The 18,219-nt window shown below is 38.1% G+C and overlaps 1 protein-coding gene across 1 annotated transcript; it reads left to right on the forward strand.

Annotated features, from left to right (window-relative positions):
* The first annotated feature begins 1,565 nt into the window (after nucleotides 1-1,565).
* On the forward strand, nucleotides 1,566-15,953 carry Smp_104580 (ribulose-phosphate 3-epimerase). Its single transcript, XM_018795399.1, has 6 exons — nucleotides 1,566-1,747; nucleotides 7,705-7,955; nucleotides 10,517-10,624; nucleotides 12,387-12,521; nucleotides 14,177-14,263; nucleotides 15,754-15,953. Exons 2-6 carry the CDS (start codon nucleotides 7,710-7,712, stop codon nucleotides 15,871-15,873), a joined length of 696 nt encoding a protein of 231 aa, XP_018649715.1. The 5' UTR covers nucleotides 1,566-1,747; nucleotides 7,705-7,709; the 3' UTR covers nucleotides 15,874-15,953.
* Nucleotides 15,954-18,219: the final 2,266 nt, after the last annotated feature.

The following is an 18,219-nucleotide window of genomic DNA, read 5'->3' on the forward strand; positions in this document are numbered from 1 at the left end:
GTGCATTTCGTGCTTCTTTGGACAGCATTAGAGCAACTCCCTGAGTGTGTGGAGCATTTCCCCCTTCGTGACCGGAGTACAGCAGCATCTCTCCTGTACCTATCCTTTGTTGCCCAGCTTGTATACAATGGGTTTCGCTGATTCCGAGTACTGCCAAGTTGTATCTCCTCATTTCCATTGCTATTTGGCTGGTCTTTCCTGTCTCCCACATTGTCCGGACGTTCCATGTACCTATAAAGAGTGTTGCTCTGGTTGTTAGAAGGTGCATCGGTCTCGTGACTTCCGAAGAGTTTCGGCTTTCATCATGAGACGTCATAATTATTCCTTCAACTCCCAAGGCAGAGTTTAAATGGTTTGAATTATTTTTTCTGGTTAGCGTTTTTTTAGCGAGTTAGCTTTTCTACGGGATGGGGTCGCTAACCGTCGCTAACCCTCCTCCTTTACCTGGGCCTGGGACCGGCAGTAACTCTAGAAGAGCTACAGGCGGAGTTATTGGGTTCGAATCTCGCGAGAGCGGGTTCGTGGATGCGCACTGCTGAGGAGTCCCATAATAGGACGAAACGGCCGTCCAGTGTTCCTAAATATCAATTTGCCTGTAAATGTGGCCTACATTAACTTTAGTAAGGTTTTTGACAAAGTTATTCACAACAGGTTGTTATATAAATTAAAAGATATTGTGATTGGAGACGATCTATTACAGTGGATAAAGAAATTCCAAGTTGGGTGTCAACAAAATGTGTGGGTGAATGTGTAGTTGTCTAGCTGAGAAAATGTGCATGGTGGAGTGCCCCAGGTTACTATTTTGGGGTCAGTGTGGTATCTTCTATGAGCCTCCTTGCTTCGGCCTGCAAGATCACTGATGGTGGCTGCACTGGTAGCATAAGTACTGACGGTGAAGAATGTGTCAGTATAGTATGTGATGTTACGATACGTCCTAAACGACCGACTGTGAATCATGGGAAAGTAAAATCTCTTTTAAAACTACCGAAGGATGAGAAATCACTATGTAGATGGTCATGATTCTAAAGCAGAAACTGACGACCCGGATAAAACTGTCACCGTTCCTAATGGCTTCGAAGTGCTTGTTCTGAGTAACGGTAAATGAACGACCCTGCGGACACAACGAAATGAAAGTAAAAACCCACCACCTGCAACAGCTCTGTTTAAAAGTGTCTGGTAGACCCCTATTCCACGTCGCAAAATACATTTTCAAAGTCTGAAAGTGAAATGGAGCTCCCCTATAGTGTGGTTAGAATAAGATTAATTTAATCCAACTTTACTGTGAATATTTTGCGGGAATCAGACGACCTTGATGCAAAAAATTGAACACGCGCATGATTTAAAGGCGTCGGAGTGTAACGGGGTTGAAATTGCTATGTATGATATACTAATGCATTCTATTTTCTTTCTATTGCAGGGCGACCAAACATAAACTCTTTGGAGGAAGAAGAGCAAGCCCTATGTACACTAAGCTTACATGATGACTCATAAGACTACTTTGTAAACTGTCTCTTCCCGCTGTACTCTCGCGCACCGCGCTTTTTGATTTTAAAATAAAGGGGCTCGTGATTCCCACCGTGTTCTCTCTTGGTGTGAAGTCCTCATTTAATATTGTGTGCTGTGCTGTTTTTCAGATCTGTACTGCTGTTCTCTAACTGCTGATTCCACGTGTTACAGGAGCATCATCTTACGTACGTCTTACCATATGACCCGGCAGGAGCTGAGGTCAGAAAATTGACAGGAATAGGTAAGAGAACTGACCACAGTGTTAAACTTCGATCACATAGGCTCGTTAGGGAAATCATAGGGTCGACGAAATAGTGAGATCTTTTGTTAAATAGAACTTGAGGTCACGATAATACTAACATTTGAGAACGATAGGAATAAGCTATCTGCTGATTGCAAGTGAAAATTGGGCCGCGGTAAAAGACAGACATATCCCGGTAGATTTAATTTCATAGATTTAGGTAAAACCTTTGACATGGTCTCTCATCTGGTCAGGGTTAAGGTCTGGACTGCCATAGCATGGCTATAGGTTCAGCAATTAAATCCGACAGGACTTTCATAATCTCAGCATGAATATCGTCAAGACCACTAGACTTATCTGGTTTGGGGTATTGAAGCAGTCCTTGAAGACAGTTCCTTCTTCAATAATTACAGGATTAATCGACAAGCGTACTGATCACGTCTTATTGTTGGTCGTTCCTCATTGCCGGAAGGAAACACTACTAAAACATTCAGATACATCTTCAGCGTTTTAAACACCATCTCTTGCTAATATCAACAGACATTCTTGCACTAAAAGTGGTGGCATTCCATAACTTTTGCGTTCGCCCCTTTGTATACGAGAATAACCTTTTCGGACTGTTACTGCAATCTGTAACCAATTGTTTTTCATGTGAATGTCTAGTCTTAATTATAGACTCTTTACAAGCGTTCCTAGGTTTACAATGGCTGGATTTATACCTCTCAGCCTGTAGAAATGAACATTCCAATGCTTTTTCCTACGTTTAAGAGATTTCTTGTTTAGTTATCCATGGTGGATAGTTATTTAGTTTTCGTGATACTAGGCATGGTATAAAAGAAAACGTGACTGAACACTTCTGGGACTTATTCTTGTTAACGGGACACAAATCATTTAAATGTAAATACCGAGAAATCCGAAATATATATAAGAAGACCATAGCTAGATGTCGTACTGTTTGTGAGAGACAGTTAGCATATGATAGCCGTATTTCCGAAACGATTGTTTTCGTACGTCAAACGGAGAACAAAACGTAGTGATAGTATTTCCCTAATACTGTTACACGAAGATTAGAATATACTAACTGAATCAGACCTGGCAAAAGCTGAGACTATTTTAGCGAAGTCTGCTCTATGTGTATCGTTAAAAATACTTGTCCTAATCACACCACTGAGATACCAGCTATGGAACCTGTACATTTAAATGAGAAAACTGTCCAACTGATCACTAACGTCAAGCCTTGTAAGATACCGGACCCTAATGGGTTACATCCCCGATTGCTGTCATCTCTCGTGAACGTTATTTCAAGACCACTCACGATGCTCTTCAACATGTCTCTTCCCTACATTCAACTCCCTAGAGATTGGAAAGATGCTATAGTCAGTCCTATGTTTCGATATGGTCAGAGACAGATCGTATCTAACTACCGGCCTGTCAGTCTAATTAGTGTAGTCGTTAAGTTATTTGGAACGATAATGCGGGTTAAGTTACTAAGTCACATAGAATCGTACAATCTGTTAACTTCCGAGCAACACGGTTTTCGAAACAAGCATCCTTGCTTGACCAACTTATTGCGACAGAGGATTTGACAGCAGCCCTAGATGACGGTCTGTCTGTCTATGTGATATTCATAGGCTTTAGCAAAGCGTTTGACAAGGTTCCACACTTAGGTCTCATGCAGAAACTCTCGAGCTTCAAAATAACAGGTGCTGTACAGGAACTGGTAAGATACTTTTTATGTGGCCGCAAACAGTGAAGATCAGTGTGATGGTATCTGAATGAAAGCCGATTAAAAGTGGCGTACCCCAAGGCACCATTTTATGTCCCCTACTTTTCCCCTTTACGTCAATTAATTACCGTATTGCTTAAGTCGTCGACATTGTTTGCGGATGACTCCAAAATCTTGTGAACGATAAGTAATGAGGCTGATCATTTTGGTCGTGCGTTATGGTCACTTCGCCGAACATTCAAATGCTTGTCAGTGACGTATCTCTGTTGGATGGAAATATGCACTGACCACTTAAGTTTCATGAGCCCCATTGTTAAGTGACCAACAGAAAATCGACACTGGGAAGAAAAATATTCTCAGCTTTTTTCAACTAGCACCACTCGCATAGTCAGTAAAATGTCAACCTACTGACCAGCTGGCAAGTACTGATCGGATTAATTGCTTGGTCTACTTTTGGGTGTAAAATTTGTTTTTAATTTTGATTATGTTATGTCACGATAAGAATAGTGAATGGTAACTTTGGGATCCATTTATGAACCAATACCATACATATGTTTTTATCGTATAATTGCTAAATAATTAAACTATTCATATTCATGTTCCCCTTATTATTAGCCTTATTTTGACTTATGAACTATTGTTATACGATTTACCATTCTTGAGTTATGCCCTGTCTATTATTTACTATCTCCCTTATTCAAAGCCACATTTAGCTAAATTTTGTACAAATGTTGTTTTCCTATTTTATAGTACTGTGTGGTCTGTTTGTTTGGTATATAAACCCAATATGTTTGGAATAAATGATTCATATTGCAGAGGCTGTTATTGGTGTTCTGGACTTAACTGGCTGGGCTAAGCAGAAAGCAGGACCGATAAGTACTCTAGACTGCTCGTACGGGTATCGTGTGTCATTGGTCCGATCAATAATTCACTGCTCTCTAATTGGCGGTATTATCACCTGATACATTAACAGGGCATCTAGGTCACAATTTATAACAAAGCAAAATGTAATTGTTCGACCACTGGTGCCTTTGACTTATCTTTTGTTTATGTTACAGCCTTCAAGTTAACAATACTGATGTTAAATGTAAAGCATTGGGTAAATATAGTAAATAGGTTAGTGATATTGTTATTCTCCATTTCATATATTCTTAATGGTAACTATCAATGAGATACTATCTCAAATGCTATTAATATTTGTTTAAAAAATCTATGAATCCACACTGAGACAGTTGTATATAAAGCGCAAACTACCTAGTTGAGACCTACAAAGTAACTTCAGTAAATTATTAGAAACTTCATTCGTAGTTCATAATCTTTTGGCACAAATGTTCTCATTTCTTATCTACCTTTGGGTTTCGAATATTAGTTTTGTAGTGAACGAAAACAGAGTGGGGACAATCGAATGTATATGAACACAAAATTACAAGTTCTCTTAGTAAAATCTGAGAATCATACAGCAAATACTTCATTTGTAAAATATCAGTCAATTGTCTCAGGCCTCGTTGTTCCTTTGTTTCCACGGAAATCATTCTCTGCTCTCATTCTTTTTTCCTTGATTTTGTTGACCTTCTGCTTCCAAGTATTTCGCTTTCGACTGATGATACATACTACTTATATCTGTCAACATCAGTGGCACACACCACAGTTTCACTCCATATGTCTTGTTCGTCTTCTGAATTATACTTATTAGTTTTACACTTGTTGGTGTTGTTTTTACTTTCGATTTTGCTCTTGATGCCTTCGCTTTATTTTGTACATGGTCAAATCGGACAGCAAAACTCTCAAATACAACAGGGAGAAAACCAACCCAATCACACTTGGTGGCGAAACTCCGGAGGAGGTGGAAACATACACGTACCCGAAAAGCATCATTGATAAACAAGGAGAATCAGGTGCAGATGTAACGGTGAGGATTGGCAAAGCAAGGGCAGCATTTCTACAATTGAAGAACATATGGAACTCAAACCAACTGTCAACTAACTTCAAAGTGGGAATTCTCAATACGAACGTCAAGACAGTTCTACTGTACAGGGCTGAAACATGGAGAACAACTACATCCGTCGTCAAAAAGGTACAAGTATTTATAAACAGATGTCTACGCAAAATACTCAACATTCACTGGCCGGACACTATGAGCAACGGCGTTTTATGGGAGAGGACAAACCAGCTTCCAGCTGAAGAGGAAATTAGGAAAAACGTTGGAACTGGATAGGACATATATTGAGAAAATCACCAAACTGCATCACGGGGCAAGCCCTAACTTGGAATCCTGAAGGGAAGATGAAAAAAGGAAGGCCAAAGAACACATTACGCCAGGATATAGAAGCAGATATGAAAATAATGGATGTTAACTGGAAAGAAGTGGAAAGGATTGCCCAGGACAGAGTTGGATGGAGAATGCTGGTTTGCGGCCTATGCTCCTCGACGAGGGGTAACAGGCGTAAGTAAGTCATATCGGACCAATACACATTTATCCCAGATTCTGTATTTTACATTTTTTTAGTCCTGTCTGGTTTATACTTAAAAGAAAAAACAACAGTTATAATCAGGAAATGTCACCAAAGAATAATGTGGTTCACTGTTGCTTTTTGGCTAAGGCTTCCGAAATTTCAAAACTTGATACTTGTATAAAGAGCGAAGTGATATCTTTTGATGCGTTCTTGACGGTCAGAAAATGATGTGATTCTTCAGCTAAGTACAAGTCATTGCATTTGGCCTGGATTTGCGTCTCTTGAATGATGTATGTACTAACCACGTAATTAAACAGGTGTTGGCATAGTGCTTAAAACAGTAATTAAATTATTTAACGTGCTAAGCCGTAGTCTTATGTAGATAATGAACTCTTGGATTTAGTCTCCAACCATAAGTAGCGTTAAACCTGACGTAAGTACATTGATTTAAGTTGCCATCAGCTCAGCGAGAGAAAATCGACAAGATGGACAGCAAAGAAGCTGACACTGTAGTAATGCCTACCATTATAAAGTGGACTAAACATAATGTTATATCCCCCGGTGAATTACGAATGGTAACTTTTAGGTCTATTTATGGATCAATGTAATATGCCTATTTCCTATTGTACAATTATTACGTAACTGAACTATTCATATTCGTATTTCTCTTATCATTAACTTTATTTTGACCTTGACTTATTATCATACGATTCTTGAGTTATAATCAGTTTATTGATTACTTTGGCTTGTATAAAAACCCAGTGTGTTTGTAAATAATGATTCATACCACTGAGGCTGTTATTGGTGTTTTGGACTACACTGGTTGGGCTAGGCAGATCGCAGGACCGGTTAGCACTCTAGTCTGCTCGTTTGGGTTTCGTGTCACTGTTCCAGTCGATAATTCGCTACCCTCTAATTGGCGGTCTCATCAAGCCACACATCAACTAGGCATCCACTCGTCCACAGATATAACACATAACTTGAAAGGTGGATGAATACTCCGAATAAAAGTTAAGAAACAAAATTTGGGGAATATTAAAATGTACGTGAGTTTGAAAATTTTTTCATATTATGTCTCCAACCATTGACCATGATTTCTGTCCAAAGTTAAAGCAGGTAATCTTCTTTCTTTTTGGACACTGCTTAGGCCAACCATGATGATCTTCCTGTCCTGACACCACATCTTTTTTTCTAATCCAAACATAGAAAAACTTAAGTCTTCTATGTATCATTCTGCTCGACATTTTTCATTCATTTTTTCTTTCTATTGAATCTTTCTTGTGAAGCTACTTTTAGCTTGTTTGAAAAAAGTACTAACATGTATTCATCAACGTAACTTCACTGTCTAGCTCATAACTTACTGTACGAGATTATGACTTCGAGGACAAGCACAATTATGATCAGTACAAAGACTGAGGTCTTCGTTTAGTTTTTCTTAGGCGTATACTAGCCCTGTTATATCTTGTGGCCGAGTGGATGACTTGTTAATGTATGACGTGTTAAACCGCCAATCAGAGAACAGCGAATCATCGATTGGGACAGTGACACACGAAAACCATACGAGCAGTCTAGAGTGCTTGTCAGTCCTGCTTTCTGCCTAGCCCAGCCATTTAAGTTCAGAATACCAATAACAGCCTCTGCAATATGAATCATTATTCACAAACATCAGTAATTTAACTACAGTTAGGCTAAACCCACTTTTCTTTTACTAGCTTTATTTTTGAAGAAATTATTATGCTTTATATGGATGTTTGTGCATTATATTCTCTTATTTCCAGTTGAAATGACTCATATTTGCTCTAAACCTATACTTATTGGACCATCAATTTTAAATGCGGATTTATCCAAACTAGCTGATGTTTGTGATCATCTACTTAACTCTGGCGCTGACTACTTACACCTCGATGTTATGGATGGACATTTTGTACCTAATATTACAATTGGACATCCTGTTGTAGCGTCTTTGAAAAAACACCTTCCATCCAAGGCTTTTTTAGATCTTCACATGATGGTTTCTGATCCTGAAAAGGTAGTCTACTATGATTTATTACTATAGATTTTCTACAAAATAAATTATCATTCCGAGAATCTTAAAAAAACAAAACATTTCTTGCGTAATTTGATTTTTTTACATTGTAACCTAAAGCTAACCGATAAACTACTAAAATCCAAGTGATTTTAGATGATCGACTTCAGTGTATTGCTCTAAATCCTTTACACAATTAATTTACCTAGTTAAAAGTCGCAAAGTGAATGTGCTACAATCAAGTAAACAGATTATATTCCAATGATTGAGATGTTTTTTTAAAAATAATTTCAGTCATTTCTTCCTTTGAAGAATTATTTTATTTTATTTAAACACATAAATATTGGTACAAAGGGGCACCAGATAAATATGCGCCGCACAAATCTCATTCGATTTGTGTGAGGGCTGTGATACTGACCAGGTACCCATACTGAATCAGGTGGTTTTCTTAGGGGGCCACTCCTAGAGCCTTCGACCTAAAGGTCTGATCCACAAGGCAGTGTAGCATCGTGAGGAGATGCAGTCCTATGATAGCCAGTCACCAACGATTGATTCATACTCCATTTGTTCCCTCAGGATACTAGAGCACATGTGCACCATCGGTTTGGAATGAGAGTTTTCCAACTCCCCTAGGTGGACTCTCCGTGTTCACCAACCTGGTTAGAGCGTGGGACATTCGCTTTTCGTCCTTTCAATTTCGTAAACAACACCGGTGGTACAAAAAGGCAGTGAGTAGGACTTGTGTGGCAGAGGCTATATACGCTTGTCCATGTGAGAGCATTTCGAGAGGGAGAGCGGACTCTCCCCACTCTTGACCGTACCAGGGAATTCGGGGGAATTAACTGTCGATCATATCAAAAATTAGTGTTTGTTTGAATAAAGTCAGATTATTGTTCTTTGCAACGATTTTATAAGCTCTGTTAGTCTAAAGAGTTGACATGAGAAGAGTGGATATTGTTTACTAACTAGTAAAGTGGTAAGAACTAATTGTTCAGCGTTTTCGAGTTTCTTGTTTTATTTCAATTAATGATTTTGATTAGTCTGAAATGATTCAAGATTAACAAATTTCAGAAAATGACCAAGTTGTAGTAAATAACTGCTTCAGAATCAGTGGTTTCAACAAAGCTGATCCTTACCAGTCTCAACCTGTGCAATCCTATACGATTTAGGTTACTGGTATTGATTTTAAATCAATGTAATGCAGTTTTGGTGTAGATTCTATCTTAATATCTTCCTTATGAAGATATTTACTGTTAATATAGGTTATAGGATGAATAATAAACAGTTTACGTGTATGAACATACAAACTACCCACTTATTGTTACTTACTTACTTACGCCTGTTACTCCCAATGGAGCATAGGTCGCCGACCAGCATTCTCCAACCCACTCTGTCCTGAGCCTTCTTTTCTAGTTCTATCCACTTTTTGTTCATTCTTCTCATGTCCGTCTCTATTTCTCGGCGTAATGTGTTCTTTGGTCTTCCTCTTTTCCTTTGGCCTTCAGGATTCCATGTGAGGGCTTGTCTTGTGACGCACTTGGGTGATTTCCTCAAAGTGTGCCCTATCCACTTCCAGCGCTTCTTCCTGACTTCTTCATCGGCCAGAATCTGGTTTGTTGTCTCCCACAGTAACTTCTTGCTGATAGTGTCTGGCCAACGGATTCGAAGTATCTTGCGTAGACAACTGTTAATAAACACTTGTATCTTCTGGGTGATGACTTTCGTAGTTTTTCACGTCTCCGCCCCATACAGTAGAACTGTCTTGACATTCGTATTGAAAATTCTGATGTTGGTGTTGGTTGACAATTGTTTTGAGTTCCAGATGTTCTTCAGCTGTAAATATGCTGTTCTTGCTTTGCCGATCCTCGCCATCACATCTGCATCTGATCCACTTATTGTCACACAACTAGGAATTTTTATACAAACTTATCACCATTTTTCTTTGCTAAAGTACTTGGTGTTCGCCCAGCGACCATATGTTCGAGCAACACCTCACCTACTTTCAACTCCCATACTTGGTAATAGTAATATCAAGCAATGGGTTGTTGTTGGTTTTCTGGCACTATACTACACCGTCAACCATTTAGGTAGCTGGGTAGTATGACTAGTACTCAAATAAACAATATGGTACAAAGATAAGTGTATAAATGTGTTCATAGTGTATGGATTTAATTAGCAATAGTTTGTTCGACATAAGCAACGTAAGAAAACAAAGAATACTAATTGAATTTGTGTATAGAATAATTTTTGAAACTTAGTACCTAGAGATAAACAAAGATTTAAAGCGTCCGGGCCACCAATTTTGAGTCATCGTAGTGTCTTTAACCATTGGACATGATTATCACTCCTATCCAACCAGACACTCTGCATCTACCAATATGGGTCAGTTGATATCATCTCTAAGAAGATTGCCACAATCTCGTGTACAACTGTTATTGTCGAACTTCACCTAAATTGTTCTGATTACAGTATTGTGTTTTGTCATTGAAAATATCCAATTTATATTCCTAATACATCAGTTTCATATGTATACTACTTTCCTATTGTATTTTAATATTTAAAAGTGGGTTGAAAATATGAAAGCTGCTGGTGCAAGTCAATATACTTTTCACTTAGAATCCACTGAAAATGTTATGCATTGTATTCATAAAATACGTGAAGCTGACATGAAAGTAAGTATATTAGCGATTTCCTTTTTCTCTTTCCAAATTTATTTCATTGGATTATACTCCTTCAATAACATCTTCAAACCCTAATCTTACTGTTTATACTCATCCAACTTCTACCACTATGGGATTTGAATCGACAACTTCATCTCTGTGCTAATGTGGTATGGCAACTCGAACTGATATACATACGTACGAAGTTCTACGTTGTAATTGACTGACTGATTGACTGACTGACTGAGCGATTTCATATTTTAATCTTAATGTCAGAATTCTTATTTATAGCGTGCCATCATATACAAAAGCTCACTATAGTGGACTTTTATTTAAACACATAAACATTGGTACAAATTGGCACCAGATATATATGCGCCACACAAGTCTCATTTGATTTGTGTGAGGGCTGTGATAATGCCCAGGTGCCCAAACTGAAGCAGGTGGTTTTCTTAGTGGGCCACGCCCTGAGCCTTTGACCTAAAGGTCTGATCTACAAGACAGTGGAGCATCGTGAGGAAATGCAGTCCCATGGTAGCCGATGACCAACGATTGATTCATACTCCATTTGTTCGCTCAGGATATTGGAGCCCATGTGCACCATTGGTTTGGAATGAGGGTTTTCCAACTCCTCTAGGGGGACTTTCCATGTCCATCAACCCGGTTGAAGCGTGGGACATTCGCTTTTCGTCCTCTCAATTTTGTAAACAACAGTAATTCCACTGTGAGAAGGCAGTGATTAGGACTTGTGTGGTAGCGGCTATATACGCGTGGCTATGTGAGAGCATTTCTAGAGGGAGAGCGGACTCTCCCCACTCGGCCGTACCAGGGCATTTGGGGGAAAAGTTTATCAAACAACTTCAACGTGACTATATTTTTTTAAATATCGAAGGGATTTAGTCTACGGTTATTAGACTAAAAATTAGTCATAAACAACAATTGCTTCTAGACTGTCAAGTTCCTTTTTAAGTTTTATTATCCATTAACACTTCCCATACTTTACTAGTATTAAGTGGCATATATACCTGAGTAACTCAGTATGTAGCAAAGAGTCAATTTGATCATCCTAACATAGGTAATCGTGACCTCCAGTATATATCCCTCTCATGTCTTTGTAATACTAAACTTACATATCTCATGTAGTTGTTTACTCCTGAACACTCATTATTTTTGTTCGATATTCGTCTCGTCGTAATACGCATGATCTATTTCGAGATATTGACGCTTACAATAAGTAATATTTTAAGTAGATACATCTGCCTTCTCCGCTTCTCATCCTATTGTCTGTCTGAGTAAACGAGTATCTGAAATAAATTCATCCGACTTAGTTCGTATTTGGCTTTTATTACCGCCGTTACCCAAACGGGATTAACCTAAAGTATAATCTACGAAATCAAATGACTAGTTTTTGTTCATGCTTCATTCATAGTTTCTCTTCATCATTCCTAATGAAGTCAATACGTTACCTCAACACCGGTAACATCTAAATGTAGATCGCTGTCTTGGGAGACGTATTTTTATTTTTTAAACTAGATAAATGGCAGTTTTCCATAACGTCACTAAATGACCTGAGCTCAAATCTCATTCAGAATCTTCGTATAAATTTTTTTTGATGAGATAACACAGAAATATGATTCAAGCATAGCTTCGGGCTAATCATTCAAACACAGAATTCCATACATTGAATATAATTATGTACAATATACAGGATCTTTTTGGCTTGTCGTCATTTCATTGTTTTTTGTTTTATATCACAAAATTTTTTATCTTCCAGGTTGGTCTTGGTATAAAACCAAAAACACCAGTCACTGAACTATTACCTTATATTGACTCCGTTGATATGATTTTAATTATGACCGTCGAACCCGGTTTTGGTGGACAAAAATTTATGGCAGATATGTTACCAAAGGTAAACCTTTTTTTGCTTAAGTCATACTACTATCAATACTGCTAGTATTAGAGTTGGTTGTAAAAACTGAAATCGTGTAATAAAACAAATAAAATTATCATTATTTACCATAATATTAAGTTATTAACCTATTTATGTACCAACCAAGCCACGAGAAACTACTATCTGTGATGTTCCACTGGCATTTTAGTTGCTATTTTAAGTCTTTCGCCAAACTTATATGATTGAAAAGTGTTCATTCAACTATCAAGTTATATCGTCCTAATCCATATTTAGTTGTGCTTGATAGGGTAGTCGACTGATTTGTTGATTATTAAGATGATCACAATAGTTGTTGTTGACAAACTCATTTTCCCGATCGTTGCTGCTACCTTGACGTGGTGGTCGGGCTTGCCTATCGTGATCATCCAGTTGGGCTATACTGGCTGGAACAATCGTTCCTCAAGGTCCTACCATGCCAGACAGGTCCGTTGAAGGGTGGTAGGACTAAAAGCAGCAATCTGAACACCTGAGGGCAAAGTCGTACTGCTGATTGTACAGAGGTGTGACAGCAGTAGGGTGTTTCTCTCAAACAATCACCATGACAGCGATACCGCTTTCCCAAAAAGGAAGGGTGGGGTTAGAAAAGGTCGACCCTAATGATGCACACCTCGCCTTGTCACATGGATTTCCGTCTTCAATGGTAAGGTCTCAACAAGTACGGAGCTAACACAAAAATTATACACGAAATGGCTGTGTGTAACCGGCCTCAAAAAGTTGTCCCTTGGGCACTATGGTCACTCTACCAGGTCAGTAAGACAAACTCTAACCCAATATCCTTTTCAGGTACCTCCAGAAGAACTTTGTTTTACATATCACATAAAGACGAGATATTTAATGTTAAATTCATTCAAATAATTTTTTTGTTAGCTAACTTTTACAAACCGCATACGTAAGATATCTTCAGCATAGAATAGCGAGTCAAAGTCGTTAAAAGACCTATTTCACTATTATATATATATATATATATATATATATATATATATATATAATTTTTTATTTAAACACATAAACATTGGTACAAGGGGCCATCAAATGTATATGCGCCGCACAAATCTCATTTGACTTGTGTGAGGGCAGTGATACTGCCCAGGTGCCAAACTGAAGCAGGTGGTTTTCTTAGGGGACCACACCCGGAGCCTTTGACCTAAGGGTCTGATCCACAAGGCAGTGGAACAACATTAGGAGATGCAGTCCCGTGGTAGCCGGTGACCGACAACAGGTTCATACGCCATTTTTTCCCTTACGATACTGGAGCCCATGTGTACCATTGGTTTGGAATGAGGGTTTTCCAACTCCCCTAGGGGAAATTTCCATGTCCATCAACCCGGTTGAAGCGTGGGACATTCGTTTTTCGTCTTCTCAATTTCGTAAACAACACCCCCGCCATGAGAAGGCAGTGATTAGGACTTGTGTGGCAGAGGCTATATACACGTGGCCATGTGAGAGCATTCGGAGAGGGAGAGCAGACTCTCCCCACTCTCGACCGTACCAGGGCATTCGGGGGCCATATATATATATATATATATATATATATATATTACCAGCAGTTTACCTTCATTTTACTGTAATTGTTTTGCATCATTATATTTCAAGACTTATCTACTCTATTCAAGGTGAAGTATCTTCGTGAAAGGTATGGAAACTTGGATATTGAAGTTGATGGTGGTGTCACCCTGAAGAACGTTCGAGATTGCGTCGAAGTAAGTCTTATGTTTAATTTTTATACTGTGAATTTCTATTCGGGGTGACTATTTGCTTTATTGAGTTATATCATGTTCAGTTGTTATATAAAAAGAAACTGAATATGCAATAACGTACATCCATCTATTACCACTCCCTACTTTAAGATCGGAATTACTCCATGATAACCAAAACTCAAGTAGTTGGAACAAGTTTCGAATCAGAAATCCAATAAAAACGAGATAACAGTATTAACAGTAAAAAAAACAGTGCATCATTAGCGCGAAATAAAACTATAGGCTTTATTTGGAGAAAAAGCAAGTTGGTAGTAAGTTGTAATACTTCACTCTAACTCACTCAAATCATTTAAGAGATCCTGAAAAGGAAATCGCAATCCATTCAAATTTGTTTGATCAGTTTTAGTTTAGGTTTAATTCAGATGTTTAAAATGATTTATGTTAATTACAAACCGTACACCCGATCAAAACCATATTTCTTAATCTGTGAAACTAGCTTTATTTGCTACTGTCTTGATCTGTGTAGAGCTCATTGAAATGTTCTAGTTTACCGCTGGAACTTTTGTCTGCAAATTAATCTGATTTTGAATTTCATGAAAAACTGACATTCCAGCTGTAATCATTAAGCTAAATTAACGTTGGTCGTTTTCACTTACCGGTCGCTCACACTGAGGAAGCATAAGTCCTTTTTTGACGGGCCTAAAAGCTAAACTAGATTAGTAGTAGTCTTAGCGATCTGGCAGCGTGACTACAAAGCCCAAAAGACAACTGATTGTGGTTGGTCACATACAACTTTTTTGTTTTGATTTTCTGATGTGTTAGATCCGTACTTCAAATAGTCTTACCTCAAGGGACGGAAATACGTGGAATAAGATGTGACAATTTTAAGACAAAATTTTACTAACTCCTTCCCTTCGTTATGAAAAAACAACAGCGCTGTAGATACTAGTTATCTGAAAAAATATCTTACTGCCGTTACGCTCCTGTACAGTCAACAGTACAGCTTCACCCTCCGATCTTAAGTTGTTACTTGTACTTTTACTGTTCTCAAACCGACCTAATTAGGATGATTAGATTACAGGAACAAGTAATCCAGCCAATATAGTTCTATCCGTTCATCACGATAAGTGAGCCAGATCACCACGTCAATGTACAAGCCACAATCGAGATAATATTAAAACATGATAAATCAAACGATTGATAGTTTTTGATCCAACTACTACCGTCTCAGACTGGCAGAAATAATTGTTATTGTATGTGTATAACGGTATTCCAATTTGATATATATGGGTTCGAATCTCGCTAGGCGAGGTCGTGGATGCGCACTGCTGAAGAGTCCCACAGTAGGACGAAACGGCCGTCCAGTGCTTCCAGGTTTTCTTTGGTGGTTTAGCTTCAATTGACTCATGCTTTCAACTATGCAAATAATAAATCTCCACATAAACCCTTTCTGATATTGATATATATATAGTCTAATTCTTTTCCTTTCCCAGGCTGGAGCGAATATGATTGTCTCTGGTACTGAAATAACAAGTCATGAAAATCCTGCTAATATTATTAAACTGATGAGATCTAATGCTGGTCAACTTTTTAATTCAACACTCATAGATTAATGATCTTTTTATTTTTTTTACTTTCGTTCAACTAAATGGATTTTTTTTCTACAATAATAATATATGAATTTGACAAGATAGTTGCGTATTTTACACATTTAATCGACTGACAAAGAACTTTTCTAATAAAAACAAAGTTAAAATCTAGTAAAAATGACATGGTTTGGAGCATAAGGTTATCCCCTGTAATTGATCAGTTTTTTAAAGGCATATGTTTATACGCATCCGGTGTAGATTGCCTCGATATTACCTTAAGTTACAAGCATTATAAGCAGAAATGGATGACAGCTAACTATGAAATCCGGGAGGCGCGTCTCGTCCTACTTGAGACTCGTCAGTTGGATGTACCTGCATCCTAGGGTTGATGTTCACTCCAGGAGTTCCTTCGTAAAATGTGAAGATTGTACATTTAATACTTCATTTGCAAATCCTCCATCAATCGTCTCAAACTTCATTGTTCCTTCGTTACCATAACAATCACTCTTCGATTCGATCAATTCAAACCTCTGCTGCCAGGCATTCCATTTGTGATTGGTGTTACATACTACTTGTGTCGATATAAGTAGCATAAACCACAATATGGTCTACGATGACGTCTAGTACTGTACTCTATCACTATCGCGAACAACGTTGATCAACCATAAAATATAAAACAAAAGTGTACGATAATCCATATAAAAATAGAAAACATTTGAAAACCACTTATATAGTGTGAATAAATTGACTCAATTATGAGAAGACAGCATCGCTATGTAAACCAGTTATCTGATGAAAACGCCTTACTGCTGTTACACCCTTGTACAGTCAGAAGTACAACTTCACCCTCCGATCTTAAGTTGCTACTTTTACTTTTCTCAAACCGACCTAATTGGGATGATTGGGCTACATGAACAAGTAATCCAGCCAATATAGCTTTTCGGTTCATCACGTTAATATAACAGCTACATTATCGAAAATAAATGATGACAAAATGAATTGCAGCACAGAAACTATATTCTGAACATTGATCAAATTAATAGGTTTCAGTATGCTTAATGTTAGCTGATCAAACAGCTTCTACATCATGCGATGTGTATGAATGTTGAATAATTAAAACGTAAATAAAGTTTTCGTGAATAGTTTTGTTGTATCAGCTAATCATTATGTTCCAGAATATGCTCATGAAATGTTCCTCATTTCATATGACCTACGAAGTAGATTCATTGAATAATAATGATCGACTTTTGCATCGATTTTAAGACACACCCGTAGCCTTTGACCTCAAGTTCTGATCCACAAGACAGTGGAGCATCGTAAGGAGATGCAGTCCCATGGTAGCCGGTGACCAACGATTGATTCATACGCCATTTGTTCCTTCAGGATACTGGAGCCCATGTGTACCATTGGTTTGTAATCAGGGTTTTCCAACTCCCCTAGATGGACGCGCCGTGTCCACTGGCCCGGTTAAAGCAGTGAACATTCGGTTTTCGTCCTCTCAATTTCGTAAGTAACAAGCCCGCCATGAGAAGGTAGTGAGTAGGATTTGTGTGGCAGAGGCCATATACGCGTGGCCATGTGAGAGTATTTCTAAAGGGAGAGCTGACTTTCCCCACTCTCGGCCGTACAAGGGCATTTGGGGGCGGTAGAATGTTGAGATGGGTAAGAGCAAAGTGAGTATGGTAAAATGACCAATAAAAAGTAGAGTTGGTACAAATATATATCTCAACTAAACGAAACTGCATAAAACCATTACGTAGAAGCAGTAACAAAATATTCTGAAAAAGCAAAAATGCCAAAAGTGAAAAGTGTCTATTTAATGACTTAGGGCATTTTTGAGACGCTATAAGGTATGGATATCGAAAATTTTAAAGGATGGAATTCTGTAGTTTCATCCTGCTGTTTGATCGGAATTTCTTCAAGAAAACCATAAAAATAAACATGGTAAGCAGAGATGGATAGTGGCTTGCATAGGATTCTTGAACTCTTATATCTACCTCTATAGGACGCGTGATATGGTATGTACTTGCTTCATATGTGCCATTAACATTGATAGGTGGTTCATCTGAATATACAATGCTAATAATATCAAGCTTATTTGCTTAATTAGACTTCTAACTGACGACTTTTTGTGATCTCACTCTTACTTTATGAACACTGGCTTTAAAGCACCTAAGTCATAAATATATAAATATTAACGGCCCAAGTTTCAAGCTCAGGCGTGAGCTTTTGATGGAGCCTTATTCTCTGAGTTGGATCCCTTTATTGCGGGGCTTTCATTGTTGTTCCTGGACATCACCAGCGTCTCCTTCAGTAAATAAATATATGTTAGATTGCATTGTAGCATGAGCTAAGTGTCCCTTGGAATGT

Source organism: Schistosoma mansoni, chromosome 2 (genome assembly GCF_000237925.1).
Source record: "Schistosoma mansoni strain Puerto Rico chromosome 2, complete genome".
In the NCBI taxonomy this organism is placed as follows: Eukaryota; Metazoa; Platyhelminthes; class Trematoda; order Strigeidida; family Schistosomatidae; genus Schistosoma; species Schistosoma mansoni.

Bases quoted from the DNA above. Each gene is read 5' to 3' on its own strand.
- Smp_104580 (XM_018795399.1), top strand. From the start codon at position 7,710: ATGACTCATATTTGCTCTAAACCTATACTTATTGGACCATCAATTTTA. The intron at 10,625-12,386 runs GTAAGTATATTA...TTTATCTTCCAG, and splicing joins TACGTGAAGCTGACATGAAA to GTTGGTCTTGGTATAAAACC. The intron at 12,522-14,176 runs GTAAACCTTTTT...ACTCTATTCAAG, and splicing joins TGGCAGATATGTTACCAAAG to GTGAAGTATCTTCGTGAAAG.